This window comes from Staurois parvus, unplaced genomic scaffold, assembly GCF_062004578.1.
Source record: "Staurois parvus isolate SC_StPar_1 unplaced genomic scaffold, SC_StPar_1.0 ptg000011l, whole genome shotgun sequence".
In the NCBI taxonomy this organism is placed as follows: Eukaryota; Metazoa; Chordata; class Amphibia; order Anura; family Ranidae; genus Staurois; species Staurois parvus.
Window position 1 is genome coordinate 15,690,861 of NW_028317807.1, and position 16,881 is coordinate 15,707,741.

General features: G+C 38.3%; 1 protein-coding gene across 4 annotated transcripts in view; it reads left to right on the forward strand.

Annotated features, from left to right (window-relative positions):
* ADAM23 (ADAM metallopeptidase domain 23) overlaps positions 1-15,619 on the forward strand; it is a 243,664-nt gene extending 228,045 nt beyond the window's left edge. For all 4 annotated transcript variants that reach the window (XM_089671082.1, XM_089671098.1, XM_089671077.1 and 1 more), the window contains exon 26: positions 9,009-15,619. In XM_089671082.1, coding sequence (XP_089527208.1) covers positions 9,009-9,054 — 46 coding nt within the window. In that variant the 3' untranslated portion in view covers positions 9,055-15,619. The remainder of the gene's footprint in view (positions 1-9,008) is intronic.
* Positions 15,620-16,881: the final 1,262 nt, after the last annotated feature.

Sequence of the window (16,881 nt, forward strand, 5' to 3'; positions counted from 1 at the left end):
GGCTTTATCATCTGGTCGTTGAAGTCCACCCCTCCCATGTTAATGTTGTAGTCATGGACACAGAGGGGCTTCTCAACAACACCAGCTGCCATGGAAATTTGGATGGGTGTGTCTGCGTGAATGGAAGACAGGACGAAAACATCCTGTTTGAATTCCACTTCACTGTGAGCAATTCATCATTTTTCAAGCAGGCTTTTTCCCCCTTTCTAAGACGGGTATTTACAAGCCGTTGGGGGAAGCCCAGTGATTAGTTTGCACGGTTCCACATGCGCCAATTCCAAGATTGTACAAATGTCTAAATAGTGGCACGTTTGAATAAAAATTGTCCACGCATAAGTGGTACCCAATATGAAAAAAGGATGACACCAAGTCCCAAACTATCTTGCTATTTTCCCTCTTGCTATTTTCCCTTGTAAATCTGAAAATTGCATGTACAGCCTGTTGCCCTCTCACAGGTCTTATACATTTTGTCCCCTATCTGGCACACTTGCTGGGAAGAAATTGTTTGAGTGCAAGGCAGCCAGAAAAACTAATGAGGGACTCATTAGCACAGATGTTTTGCTGGGGAGGTGATTTACGAGGGGCCAAATTGTGTGGAGCCGATCAAATTCAGGGTCACCCCAAGGACGACAGAGTGTATTGTCATTGAAATGAATAAATTGCATTATATTCTCATATCTATACCTGGCCATGGCAGCAGAGAACATGAACATATGATGAATCAGGTCTGTGGACCAATACAACCGCAATTCATTTTTTTTAGTAATGCCCAGGTTGAGAGTTAAGCCCCAAAAACTTTAAATTCAGAAGCTGTAATGGGTTTCCATGCAAATGGTCTGGCAAGGTTTAAATTTGGGTATAATTATTGTGCATATACATTGCTTTGATCCACAATCAATCCATACAGATCTTCCATGAAAAACAGCACCAAAAAATCAAGGGGAGTAGTTAAATTTGCTGTTTCCACTTGAATTCCAGGTCGGGCAGTGAATGGGGGAAGTACGGGTGCTGCAGAATTTGAGGGCCGCCCATCAAGATTTACATCCGAAAGGACACTATGGGCTCTACGGGCCTGTGTTTGAATTCTTGGTGGCTGTGGGACACTACTTGTACTAGCCACAGCCCCAGCTTATGGGACTCGCCACATCACAAGTGATACTGCAGTGCTGGTATGTAAAAGACCAGGATGTACTAGGCCGCTGGTGTTCACCAGTTCACCAAAAGGTAGAGCGACACTAGTACTTGCACTCTGCTGCATATGAGAATCATGCGATTGTACCACCTCAGCAACCCGGGAAGGGGGTCGGTATGCCTGATCTTAGCAGAGACCTCTCCTCCATCATCTGAGCTATCTGTCAGGGTGCCGGTGCTGTCTACAGGTTCGTATTCTGAGCCTGATTCTGTCAGTGAGGCTTCCCCTTCTCTCTCATCTGACATAGTCAGAGTCCTGTAGGCCTCTTCACTAGGGTACCTTTCTTTGAACATGTTGGCGACTAAATTTATAGGTACCTAGTGCGACTCACGGGAATAAGATCACCTGGCTGTCAGGGACTGCTTGAACTGCTACAAAAAAAATTACCTGCAAGTGTTAGCAGAAATCAGCCCTGATTCTGCTACCACTGTGGTTTTGTGTGCAAGGTATCAAGTGACAGTGATCTACTAACACTGCACTTGCTGGGGGAGAGGGGGTTAAGCGAAGGGGCTAAACGCAGGTGCTGGCAGGTGCCGGAGCTGATCGTGTTAACACTGCATTTTTGGGGACACTATACTGTTGTGAATGCTGGTATAGTTCTGATCTGATCAAAGATATCAAAGATATTGATCCGTTCAGACACTATACTAGAAATGGAGATTTATTGTGTATGTGAGTGTGTTCCTGGCAATCAAAGGGTTAAGTTTGATGACTGATGTAGTGGCGGGCAATCTGACGCTATCTGGGAGGGATGCTAGCTGACTCTAATGCTGTCTGAAGTTGCCTGTAACACTAATACAGTGATCAGTAAAAAAATCTGTACACTGTACTAATGACACTGGTGACAGGGCAGTGAAGGAGTTAACTGGGGAGGGGGGGTGATCAGAGGGTTAAATTGACCTAGCTGTGCTTGTACTGTAAAAGTATGCTGTTTTTACTCACATAGATCACTGGCCTGAATCTGCTGATTCATCGGTGCAGCACCGCAATACGGCACTGCCGGGTCGCTACACAGACGCATGCCCCCAGCCCGCAATCACGATGGGAGCGCGGATCTCGTATATACAGTATACGTGACTTTACGCAGGGAGTCCGCCTGTAGCAGTAATCCTGCTACAGGGCGGAGTTAAACAGGGTAATACAGGGCACAACCTATGCACCTACTCAGATGAGTTACAAGAACCAATCATTTGAAGGACTGGATAACCCTGCCCCCATTTTATAAATATAGCTTGCTCAATAGCCCTACAAATGGCCAGAACTGAATAACAAGATTACCCCACTTAGGGCTCCCTTCAGAGTTTGCAAACTTTGAGCAAGATTTAGCAAACTGTTTGGGAACCCAACCCCTCAAAAAATGTAAGTACAATTGTTAAAAATATTGTGCACATTGATATAAAATGAGAATCATTTGATCCCATGTGTGTATTTACATAACTATATACCAGTGGGTACACAGAGACTTCTTGTGCTTTACTACAAGAAAAACTGGGGATATACTCCTGCTCTCACCCTCTCTTCTCAAAAAAGTACATTTATATTATGTATGTGCATTTTTGTAGAAGTGTCTTCTCTACCTACTTATTCCAACCATTATCTGATATCCGTGGGCCAGATCGCTTCAATTCCATAGCTATGCACCAACACATTTATCACATGTGGATCAGATCCCTTAAATGGGAGTCATTGCACTCTACCAGTAGATCTCAGCCAGGTTACTTGTAGAACATGGTCTGGGCTTGCTGAGCCTCCATCCCAGAGCATCAGAGTGCAATGCAAAGGGTCTACTTATAGGTGGAGTTGTAGTAAGGAGCAAGAGCCCCATAAGCTGATGCCTCCTCTGTAGTGCTGGCTCCTGTCCCATGCGGAGTGATACCAACTGCACTCCTCTTATCCCAACCTGCGGTCTCCAGAGTGGTGCCCGCAGCAGGAAAGAAGAGATCTTCAGGTCAGTGTGAAGCAATACACTGGGCATAATAGTATAGGGCTGCTTTCACAGCGGGTGCAGTGTAGTGTACCCACAGCTTTCCTGTGGGTTTGCTGTGTTGAGCAATAGACTTCTATTAAATCCTGTGGGCTTGGTGCACTTTCCTGAATACAGGAGTTTTGGTGTGCTTTCAGAAAGTGCACCACACCTGCAGGATATATTAGAAGTCTATGGCAAAGTGCAGCTAACCCAGGAAAGTCTCAGATGCATTGCACTGCACCCACAGTGCAGGTAAACCTCCACCCATCAGTGTGAAAGCAGCCTTTTAGGGGGCTCAGAACAGTAAGGGTTCATTTACATTTGCAGTTTGGGGGGAGTGGGGGTAAAACCCTATAGTTAAGATGTGTTTTTACCACCCCCTCTCCAACTGCACCCCCTTTAGCTGCAGCGGCAAGGAGTGTACACATGTCACACCCGCAGCAGTTATATGCCCTGTTATGGATGGTGGGTGTAGCACCCATCAAGCATGACCCATTGAAGTGAAAAAGGCTGTACTGCAAGTGCCCTGCAGCCTTGTGCAGAATAGCAAACAAGGGGTTAAAAGAGGCAGTATTGTGTTGCTTCCAGATTTGTGTAGCTTTAACCCCTTGGACCCCGCAGAAGCATGCAGTTGTGGGGCGCTTGTAGAGTGGCGCCATTTATTTTAATGGGTCCCAGTTGGCAGGTGGTAGCATTCACCAAAAGCAACAGGAGGTTTGATTCCTACTGTGGCATGTGTACACCTTTTGGTGTAGCAGCTAAAGGGGTTAGGGATTAGGATTTAGGTAAAAGCGTAACTCAACCGCATGGATTTACCACCCCCCAATTTTACCTGTGAACGAGTCCTAAGGGTGCTGGTGCCAAATGCTACTAAGGGCTCATTCACAAGTGCAGCAGGCACTGATGCTCCTCCGGAAAGCAATCCGAGTGTGTTTGACTGGTGGTGAGGAGGTGATATGTTGCTTCCTCACCATCTGATTTAAACCCATGATTTCCATGCAATGCACGTGACTGCGACTAGTAAGTACAGCAATTAGATGATTAAATCAGGTGTGAGGAGGAGAAACTGGGCAACGCTGTGCCCGGTGATGTTTACCTTCTCCCATTTTGTTCAGGTAGATCTCCACCTCTTTAAAGGATAAATTCACCTTTTGGACAAAAATAATAAATGCACATTTTTTTGCAGGTAAGAACATATGCATTTATTATTTTTGTCCAAAGGAACCTGGAGAGCATTGCATCAACGATCAGTAGATTGCTGATGCCATGCAGATTTCTTGCAGACCTGTCGGAATATCTGCTTGCTGTACGGGATGTACGGCCACGCAGATATTCTGATAGGAAGCTTCAATGAACTACCACGGCGCTCCACAGCACCGTGGTAGTTCATTGAAAACTGCAAGCCCACATCCGCTAAGGCTACCGGGACTTGCAGTTCATTCATTCATGGAAGTCCATTTTCAAATCTGACAGATAGTACGGGGAGACTTCTCCCCATATTAGCTGTCAGAGGGAGGGGGGAACATGTAACATGTTGACAAAGGTGAACTTATCCTTTAAGGTTGCCTATCCCTACCTTAAAGCACACAGAATGGCCTTCTTTTAATAGAACTGCCTAATTTGTGTACGCTAAAAAGTGGGTGAGCTGAAGCACATACCTGTAGATGTGGACTAGCTACATATTATTGAATCAATTTCTCCCTACTGTAAACTACATTTACTGTGTGTTCACAATACAGTGCATATGGCAGTGTGCATTGCCATGTGCTTTTATTTACACTACTCTACATTGTGGAAGAGTCCCATTTAACTGAATTGAATTTTACTTGTCAGGGTGCCACATGTAGGATTTTTACCCAAATCAGTCTAGGGTGAGTGCTTAAGAACCACAAAATCTTTAAAGGTAAACATTATACTTGCATTATGAAACATAGCAAATTATATTACAATAATGGTGGTGTGTATGAAACCCAACCCTCTCCCACCATACCCCAATACTTAAACTTGCCTGTTTGACTTTCCCTTAGGGAGAAATTTCAGAGTATTTAAAATGTGAAGTACTTATATTATAATCAGTCCTGTAAACAATAGACAGATTATAGTATTGATAGTTTAGCCGTGTTCAAAGTGCTATCCCCTCTTAAATGTATAGGGGTCTATTTATAAATTCAGCCACTATTCACCCAGGATTTACACATTAAACCTAATTGACTCTGATTAGATAAAGGTGTAATTCTTGGGTAAAAGTTGTGTGAATCCTCTGTAAATTGACAGTATTTTACTGTAAATAGGATTTAGTTATCTGTGTTTAACCCAGCCTTTCTCAAACTTTTCAACACAGTGGAACCCTTGAAATAACAATCCAAACTCAGGGAACCCCTGCTAAAAATTACTATGTCTACAGCTCATGATACGATAGTGTGATGGTCAGTGAGAAGAACAGACAGTTAAAAAGATCAATGGTGTCAGTGGGAACTTTTCCGAGAGGTAGAACTTGCCCATTGCTCAAGGAACCCCTCACAATTTGTGGAGGAACCCAGGTTGAGAAACTTTGGTTTAACCAATAATGTACCTCGTGTCACAGGATCTTTCATGGGGCTCCAGAGTGAATTTAGGCAGCAAGCAGGAGCAATAATGGTACATTAATGCACCATGGGGTGCTGTTTATGAAATCAGATGGGTGAGAGTTGCAGTGCCCTTTACTGGTAGTAAATTTAGTCTTGCCACTCAAAGGAGGACCGAGTGGAATGTATCCTGCCACAAAAGATTCTGCATTTTTAATGGACACAGAAACCATTTTAAATTGACAAAATTGTATGCAAAATACCCCAAATATCTTCCTGCCCTCATGCCATAAACCTACATAAACATAGGCTTTAAATCAGATACTGATGTGATCCTCAACCTAATATCTGTCCTAGTGTTTATTTAGGCAGCCACTCTGCCCTCTGCCCACCATGCCTCTGAACCACTAAACTCCCCCAGAATTTAAAACACATCCCAGTGTCCCATGACCCCACTCCATGTCCCAGCACTGGGTGCTGAAGTGCTTGCTCCAGCAACCGAAGCCAGCATTTGACCTTTACAAATAAAAGAGAGTGGGAAAAAAACTATTCCCAGGTCCTGTTTCTGACATTTTCTTCACATGACTCAGAGTCTGGGATAAACTTCCCTTGCTATTAGGTGCCACAGCTCTCTATCAGAATAATCTGAATTTGTAGCATTGTTGGACCATCACCAAAAACAAATTATCTCATAGGCTGTATTCATTTAAGTACTGGTTGAGTAATTGTTCTCTTTGTATTTGAGTGACAGTACACCTGAAATATTTATATGCAAAACAGGAATAAACTAGATATAAGGGGGATGAGTTGAGGTCTGAAGAGGGGCTAATTATGGATCTGAAAAGTAGATTAAAGGGGGCTGCTTTGAGGTGTGGGGAGACTGATAAAGGGTATGAATGTTAAGAAAGGGCCACTGATCACTGGCAATGGTTCATTTTTAGGTTCCACTGATGCTAGGGGATATTTTTTACTTCCACTGATGCCAGAGTCATGTTTCCTCACCCTTATGTCGGGCAAAATTTTCCTCCCACAGCCTAATAATGTTAGTGACTAATGACAATGGGCAGTTTTTTCCTCTGATCAATTAAGCGGGACATTTTTTGCCACTGACCAATGAAGACATTTTTTTCCACTGATCAATAAAATTAGGCTTTTTACCTGGCACCAACCATTGACATCAGAATTTTTTTTACTCCCACTGACTCTAGAGTTGTTTCCCCTCCTACTAATGTTGGGGCTTTTTTCCTTCCACTGTACAATAATTCCAGGTGTTTTCCTCCCACTAATCACCAACAGCAGGGCCTTTTGTTTTTCGCCTACTGACTAATGACACCAGACATTTTTTCTTTTTGATACTGACCACCCATGCCAGGACATTTTTCTCCCTTCCATTGACCAGCAATGAAACAGGAACTGTTGTGTAATCCTAACCTCTGTATTTTCTATGCTGTGCTCTATGTTACATACTCCTGACCAGTGTTTTTTTTCCCAATAGTTATTGGTTACTAAGTAGCTCCATTGTGTACTATCTTGTGTGCAGTGTATACTGTGTATAGACTCAGACTGTATTTAACCATACCCCTCTAAACCATACCAAATATTCAGTATTATGTAACCACATCAAGCTTTCACCACAGAGCGTGTGCAACATTATCTCTTCTCCTGACCATTCCTCTTTATGAAAGTCCAAAGTTGTGAGGTATGGAGCAGGCCCACACTGCAGCTTATATAATCCTTTCTAAGGGCTCCATTAGGAAGGTGGGGAAGGTAAGTATCAGTAGCAGAGGGGTTGGCTATCAGCTTGTACTTTCTCTTCAATGGGCAAAGCAAAATTTTGCTTTAGGTTTTAGTACAAATATAAATTCATTTCTTATGCAAAAGTAAAAACAGTTTTGGTTATCATGCTAACAGATGTAAAAAATGTTAATGTGCACACAGCTCACAAAGTGTATCCTAATAGTAAAACCTACAAAGATAAAAGTGTTACTACTTGAAAATTGCTGACATGTACCATGGCTTCTGCTATCAAAGTATAGCAGTAATTTCCTTGTAGCCTTTTAGTGGCTTCATTTGCCACCACAAGATCAGTTTGTGTTTAGCATTACAATATCATCAATTTATACACCATGTACTCCAGTATATAACGGAATCATGCTTTTCTAGGATAATTTGGTGAGTTGCTTATGAAATTTGGTGTCAATATAAAATCAGGATCGTTTACATACATACAGTATTGTGCTGTGTTGATTGTATTAAGTTTCTGGACCTGTGTAATGTTGAGAGGTTTTAACATTGCTTATAAATTGTTGTGCTTGTATCACATAAAACTTTGAAAACTGCCTGCTTTTATCTTGTGAAAAATGTATTTAAGATCACTTTTTTTAAACCAACAGAACTTTTCACAAGTTTCTCACAGAACACATGGCTGCATATGCATATTCTGAAACTACTGTTCTGTGTTTTTGCATGCTAACCTGAGGGCGGTAGTGGTGCATATGCCAAGTGTATCCAGATTGAATGCATGAGCCCTTTTGCTTGATGCCCCACATAAAGCCAGATTATGGGGAGGTTGCACCCAGTGTTTGTTGTTGCACTGTATTGTTATGCTCTATTTTAGTAAAAACATATACTACATAAGGAGAATGGGCATCACTGCTTGATGCACTTACCATTTTAACACAATTGCTGTACACATGGCTGGAAATTCTACTAACCATTGGATGAGTCCATTCTCCTTTCATTGTCTCTGTATAAAGAATGGCAGGATTTCATGGTAGAGGGGCACTCACCAAATGGTAATGTATTCTATTTACTGCAGTGTCAATGCTGTAGTGACATCACAGATATCTGATATGGAGTGCACATAAAGTATACCTGAACACAAGCAATGCATTGTTATATCATTTTTATTGGTGTCATAAGCAGGGGCGGACTGACAACTCATGGGGCCCCCGGGCAATAGGGGATCATGGGGCCCCTGTGCCCTTGCCCATACTCAAAGCACACCCAAAAAAGCATTAAAAAAAGGTACCAGGGGCATTTCATGGGGCCCCCTACTGACCCCGGGCCCTCGGGCAGTGCCCGAGTGCTCGAATGGTCAGTCCGCCCCTGGTCATAAGTGATTACAAAGTTCTAATTGTAGTACAGAATTTTGTGCAACACTACCTCATGGTGATCTGCATTCTCTGCCATAAACACAACCATTATTTGTTCATTTTGTGTTTATTAAATACCCCTAACGATTCTCTGCCTTTTTTCCCCACCTTCTTTTGATACGTCCTGCAAGAAATGTCAAAAAGAGAAGATACGACCCATCTCAGTCTGGAATATGAGGCGACTCGGATATTGTCTTCCTACACCCATTGGTCAAGGACTTCAGTGTCACACTTATGGGGAATCACCACTTCATCTCTTTCATGGCCATCAAAATTGAGCCTTTAATATTTTGACAATATCCTCATAGGATTTTTTCTCAGAATGTAAAGGCCTGCTCACCGATATATCTCTTTTGGACTCCAAATCAGTCTACAACATAACATTACAAATAAAGGTGCAATAGTTTTTCTGAAAATTTAAGGTTAAAAAATGAAAACCACTTCTATCTCAGCGGTTGGCGCTCAGTATGCTTCATTGAACTTAAGCATGATTAACTCTTCTCAAAGAATACTAAGGAAAAAACAAGGCATGATTTTTTTTTTTTTACTGAAGAAAAGAGCAAAGCTGCATGGCATAGCACTAAGCAGACATACGAAATTAAACATACCGTAGATGTAGCTACTGAACCAACCATGTCCAACCAATGTGGAAGATGGTGACACCATTGTGGAACATGGAAGAATTACTTTAATACATGCTTTGCAGGCTTTTAACCCACAAAAAAACATTTTCTCAAAATCTAAGCCATGATTTCTCTGCACTGACAGAGTGGACATGAAGTCATACAAATAAAAAGAAAATTATTAAGGACATGTAAATATGAAAATAGGACTTTAAATATCATGTATTGAAAGATTTTCGGATGACAAAAGCTTTATGTGTATGTAAAATGATATATTAAACTACATATAAATATATGCATATATTTATATATGTATATACTGTATGTATGTCATATATGTTATATATATCACATACATGAAAAAGAAAAAAAATATATACATGCACACTCATACACACATTTGCCCCCTCTCTTTTTTCTAGCATGTAGGGTTGGCACGTTGGGCTTGCATACATTAATAGAGAAGACTAAGCATGTACATGCAGGAAATTTTGGCACAACACGGATGAACTAAGGTTTGTATGCTTGAAACCAAAAAGTACACCTTTATTAAAATATACTGTAAATGAATATATATGTAATAATTCTAAATATGATTAAGCTCCATTTTTTCTGTCATGGAAATTTTGTACATAATGTATGAAAGCAGAAATATAACTACTCATTCAAATTAATCACAAAAGTGCCAAGCTCATATGCACATTTCTGTTATCACTTGATTGTCTCCCACATGCATGTAAATATGTAATTCTTTGCATAATCGTATTATTTAATGCGGTAATGTAGGTGTATGACGCGAATGATACAGTCAATCCACTGATTTATACTATTTTCTTTTGTAAGCTTTTCTATTTTTGGTACATCAGCCTTTTCTTTGATATAGTCCTTATTTACTCATTTTATGCCACGAAATGCACTCACTTGTAATATTTTTGCTGTGTAAGACAGTACTGTTTCTATGTATAGCCACAGATGTAGTTACATAGAATTAGGATTTGTTTACTTTGAAGTGAGTCAATGGCCATATGAAATGGACACATACAAAGTGTAACTTGCTTCTCCCTTCATGTCCTTTGTAATTTGTTGTAGAGTGCCCTGAGACCCCAGAAAAGGAGGGCGCTTTGATGAGGAAACAGTGACCATGCCCCAGACATAGCTCTGCCTAGTCCTTTCCTCCCTCCCGACCTCATTATATATCTATAACTATAATGGGTTGATTTGTTAACAGCTGCAGGCAAGTGCAATCCAGAGCCACCAGACCATGGAAGCTGCTCATTGTTTCCCCATCACAGCACCCCATTTTGATGGGGTCCCAGGGGGTAGGGTGAAAACACATGCAGGTGGTGCCAACTACGTTATTCCACATGTTTTTATTTAGCCACTGTTTTCATTTAAGGACATCTTTTATTTTTCTCAGTTTTTCTGAAAGAGTTAAACCCTTTTCACTTAATCACAGAGGAGGACTTCTTACTGAGTTAGAGGTCTCAGCTCATTCTCATCCAAGGAAGAACCAAAGGTTGTTTGAAAAGTCAACTATTCTGAAATGAAGTAGTCATTTGGTGAGGTGTTGCCTATTCCATTCTAAGGTAACAAATACGTAACAGCCAGATAACTTCAAACTGCACTCATTTCTCCCATAGAAGGCTGTTTGAAAAGTCACCTCTTCTGAAACAAAGTGATTAACAAATACCTAACAACCAGATAACTTCAGATAACTTCAAACTGCCCTCATCTCCCTCATGGAAGGGAAGGATGTTAATCAATGAATCTTTGAAAATCTAAATGCCCAAAGAAAGAGTATAACTTTTTTCCTGAAGAACCTGTAAAGTAACTTGGGGCAAAGAGCCATAGCATACAGCATCCCATCAAATCTATAGAATACATTCATTATAATTCACTGGACTATTGAACTCTGAACGTCAGATGCTATACTTAATGGGATTTTGCAGATTGTCTAGCAATAAATGTAAACTAATGTAGGGATGTGCAACAAGCGCCATGTATTTTTCTATTTTAATTATGTTCAAGCAGTATTACATTTTGTTACCATGTTTCCCAAGTTTTGCTTTTGTAAGGCACAAATTGGAGGTTTGACTGTATTTATATATATATATAAATGACTGGGAAAATCATTGTATAATTACATTTAATGCATTTCACTACATCATTGTTGCATCATAAAATCAGACATATTGTCTGAAAATCTTATATGTAAGTAAGATGTTTATGCCATTTTTAAATTTTCTCCTGATACCTATTCCTAACCTAGATGTATAGATAAATATTTTTAAGGTGTAAAATAACTGAGTTTGTAAAGCTCACATTTAGAAGTCTTTAATCATAATGCAGCAAACCTTTTTATTTTACAAGTAAATGCTGTGATGCCCCATAATAACTTTTTTCCAGGGGCACCAGGCAACAGAGATGCTGAGTAATGTCATTCTAGAACACAGTGTCACCTTTAGGTATTTAGTGGCAACTGAAAATGTTTCTAATTTGAATTTGTTAGTGAAATGGAACTAACCAGGCCTAATCAGGCACTTACATAACATTTTAAATAATTAGTTTGAGGTACTACAATATTCACACCATACACAATTATTGAGGAACTACTCTATGCATTTGGTATTTCTATCACTTGTGTGCACAGTTGAGAGTAAGTAATAGTGATGTGCAATGCATACCTGCATGTGAATGGTGGTATTGATAACTTAATAACTTTCTAGAAAGCACTTGCATTTAACTGTAAACTTTTGTTATATTAATGTCCTGGTTTTCAGCCAGTAGCATGTGTACTCCATGGTTTGATTCTGATGGATTCAAGGGGTACATCTGCATCTTATAATACACTTAACATAACAGATTATTATATTATAATAATAGGTCAATTAATTTATTTAACAAATAATTGATTGGAAAGTATATACACAAAAATAAGTGGTGCTTGTAATAAATGTTCCTACATCAAGCGGTACTTAAAATTACGTGACCCATACTAAAACATGCTTCATAAAATCTATATTCTGTATTAGGTGCCTTCTAAGCACGTTTGAGAAACACTACCCCAGTAACATTAAGTAAAACAAATTCTATTTCTGAACCTATTTTCTCTGCATCCCTGTGACCATGAGTGTAGGTATGACAGCTGGTACGCTTTAGAGTTTATAAACTATAAATAATGAAAATATCAAAACATGGACTTGGACAAGGTAATGAATGAATTAAAGAAACAAAAAAGTAACCAAGGGCTGCTACTTTTATTGGCTAAACATATTGGAAATTGTGGAAAGATTCAGAAAATAAAATAATTACCCTTGGTGACATTTTGTTAAAATATTATTATTTTTTATTATTTTAGGTGAACTCCCCTTTTAACCTAAATAGGGGTCTGGAACTTGAAAAGATTTGCTTTTACTCCCTTTATTTAGTCAATGCTTTTTTCCATATTTCCTAACCCTTTGGTTTTTTAAAATGAGCTCATAATGAAAGCATAGATTACATACTCCCTTTCTACATAGTTTGAACTGTCACAAAAATGTAACTCTTATTTTGGGATTGTGTTAAACTGAAGGGTAGGAAAGATGTGCAAAGTGAAACAACCCATAACAACCAACCACATTGCAGTTTTCAGATACAATATCAGTAAAAGAAAAAAAATAAATACTTTGATATGGGGTTTTTCACTTTGCATTAAATATATAGCTCATTGTCATTAAATATATTTAAGACAATGTAATTTTTTTTACCGTGAATAGTTTTTAAATTTTTTTTTATACCCTACACATTACTTCAATAGATATAGTATCAAGGCAATGCATTAAACTGTACACTGTGTTTGGGAACCCATAAGCAATATCTATCCAATAAAGTTGCAATGTCTGTTTTGAGCTATATGAAAGACAAGGTTATTAAGATGTCAGTACCATTGCTGAAATACCAAATGATTACTTTTAAATACCAGTCATTATTCAATACGTACTACAGTATTTATTAAATATAAAAAAGAGATGTTCATTGCAACTGCTCATAATATGACAGCAGTGAATGTAAATTAGTAAATACTTTTTAGGCTCTTAAAGAAGATATTTCTAGTTCTATAGAAATATGTTATGTTTTACTCATATCGTAGTGTTTCAGGATGATTTTTACAAAGGTGAAATACAATCAAATATCTGAATTGGTTTTCAGTGGTGTATCTAGAAATGCATTTGGTAGACTTGCAATGTGTGGCTGAAGTTGAGAAGATTTTACTTTTCTGTCCCTGATGAATTATGAAAGAATGTGGATGTATCTGAGGTACCTGTAAGATAGTGAGGAGTCAACATTCATTTTTTGCAGTCAATACTGATTTCAAGAATTCTTCGAATTTCCAAACATTACATAACTAATAGGGTTTGATATGTACTATCTTGTTATTACTAAACATTGACACTGTTAATTTTACTTGTTACTACTTTGGGTTTCTTAGGTTTGAAAATTGACTATAATTATGTAGTAGAATATATTAATTTTCATTTTTATTAAGTTCCATTACATTGCTGCCATCATGTTACAAATACAAAAACAAAGGAAGACACTATTATGCACGGTCATATGAGAAAAGTTAACTTCTACTGTAAATTACATTGACAGTCCTAACTCTCCAGGCTGACAGTTAAAGAATCATCTACAGTTTAAGGCGGTATATAAATTCTGTAGACATTTATATAGAGAATTCATAATACATATTCTATGGGGGAAGTACATTTACTCTTTATGCCTATTTCCTATGCACATATTAAAAAGGTGGGTGCAGAATTATAGAATTATGTACCTTTACATATGGTTTAGATTGTTAGAGAGACCCTTTCACCAGACAATGCACTTTAACAATAATCTATACATGCAATTATATGTGCAGTTAACATATTTTATGCATGTTATATATCTAGAAAATACTCCCATGTAGACATACAAAAGACCTGAGACTGCTATTGGGCACTGCCGTCTTGGATGTGATGTCAGCAACCCCAGAAGACTCAGAGCTGCCACTTGAGCAACACTCTATAGAATTCCTTTATGCTCCACCCCTGACAGCTACATAAAGTTTATGTAGGAGGGTAGGGACAGAGGCACTTGGCCAGCACAGATAGTAATTGGTCTCTATGATGTGCAAGGATTGGCTATGCTAGGGATTTAACTCTTTCTGGAGTAGTAAAATCCCTTATCAAGTTTAAAAACATGTTGAAAGTGAATACAAAAAATAGAAAGGATAAACACTACAAGTAAGCATTTAAAATAACTGATTTTTGTGCTTTTACCTACATTTTTTAAGTTGGTTACAAGGTCTCTTTAAAGGTTTTGAAACTAGATATAGTGGTGTGGTATTTTAGTAAATATTATATTTTCCCAGTCTCTTGATTATCACACAAAACTATTCAACTGGTAATTGTCTCTAAAAGGTTTTAGACTACTGCAGTAAATTCAAACAAGAAAATAATGGTCATTCTCTTAATTTCTAACATAGCTTTCATAGTTCCTCAACACATTTATTAGGTCATTTACTAAAATGAAGGGAATCTAAGTTTGTTTTTAATATCTATTCAGGTGCAGCATAAAACAGGCTGCTTTCTCTTTAGTAAGTTACCCCCTAAGAATAAATACTGTAGGCTTTACCAACTCGAAACAAAACTGCTCCTAAATTATTATAAGTGCTTTGCAGTGACAATTGAAAACATCTTATATAAAACACATTTTGCACGACTCCTCAGTAATAACTTAAGTCTTCTGTATGAGAACTGTCTACTTTTCGAACTTTCTTTAGGTGCATGTTGAGACTCTTTGTAATTTGATTTGTTTATGTTTTTTCTTTACTATGCAACATTATAAATTGCACAAGTACCTAAAAATTTGAAAAATACTTGAATTTGTTTTTAATGGGAGATCATTGTATTGGATTTTATTTTTAATTAATGTTGTCTCCAATGCAATGTAATATTTTGAGGAAAATATGTATCTTAGTTTAATTTTAAATGCACAGTTTGATTTCAATGTTGCTTTCACTGTATGTTAATGCTTATTTGCAAGTGTGATCATCTACTAACAAGCTTCAATGAAAAACTGGGTATGATTTAACAATTTCCTTGGCTTCTGGTATGTTTTTTGTTTAAACATTATTTAGTGACGTAGTTTACACTCTCATCTGCTTTGCCACTCTCCCAAAGAAGAGCCTGTACAGACCAACAAACTCTTTCTAATATAAACTAAAGATTGGTGCTGTCTTCCAGAATTTGATACAGAGCAATAGGGGACTTAGCATTTTACATTCACATAGTTGATGAACCCTGCTAAAGTATGTATGTGTCTTAAACCTTTAATTTTTTTTAAAAAAAAGGTCTTTATTTATAATTGTTCTCTTATGAGTATTGCTGAAGAGGAAAAAACTGATACAACATTCACGATATGTTGGGTGCTTAGACATTAGATACATTTACATTTTTAAAATAATCAATAGATAAATTAAATTGTGTATTTTAAGTGTGTGATTAGTTAATTAGCTAATGTACTGCTATATAATTAAACAAGCAATGTAAACATTGTTTTTAGCTAGGCTTCTGGACCACAGAACTATCATCTTTACAGTACCTCCTATGTGCTGGCTGATAAACACACTTTGTAATCTTTAAAAGCAGATCTTTCATTCCTTCTCTGTCAGATCTAGAATCTTCTACACTCCTGTGTTCTCTGTCTCCAGGTTCTTCTGGTGGCTTTTTTTCATTGGTCTGTGCACTCTGTAATAGAGCAAAAGCTGGGCAAACACACTTTACTTAAAACGTGAAATGCACAGTCAACAATACTTAAAACAGCACATAACACATCATCAACACCAGCCGCCTATGTGGAAGCCTGCTGATGGCTGGTTTACCAGCAATTGTTACCATGGTTTGACTTGGGAGGCTACTTCCATCATTTAATGGGTTTCAAGCACTTTTCATTTTTCTTTAGGGCATAGCCTGTTAGGGGTTCATTTATTAAAGCTGCAGAGTGCAAAATCAGGCTCACTTCTGCATAGAAACTAATCAGCTTTCAGGTTTTATTGTCAAGCTTAATTGAACAAGCTGAAGTTAGAAGCTGATTGGTTTCTATGCAGAAGTGAGACAGATTTTGCACTCTCCAGCTTTAGTAAATAAACCCCTTAGTGTCTAAATTGCCCACTTAATAAAAAAGCTCAATGTGTTAAATGTGAGGGTGCTACATATGGACTATAGTAATCATATTAAGCCATAGAATTACAGCATAATTATACTTCAATAAAAAATACATCAATAAAACACACCTTTTCAAACTAGCCTGTCAAGAAGGCATGCTTTTTTAGTATATGGTAAATAATATATTCTAGATA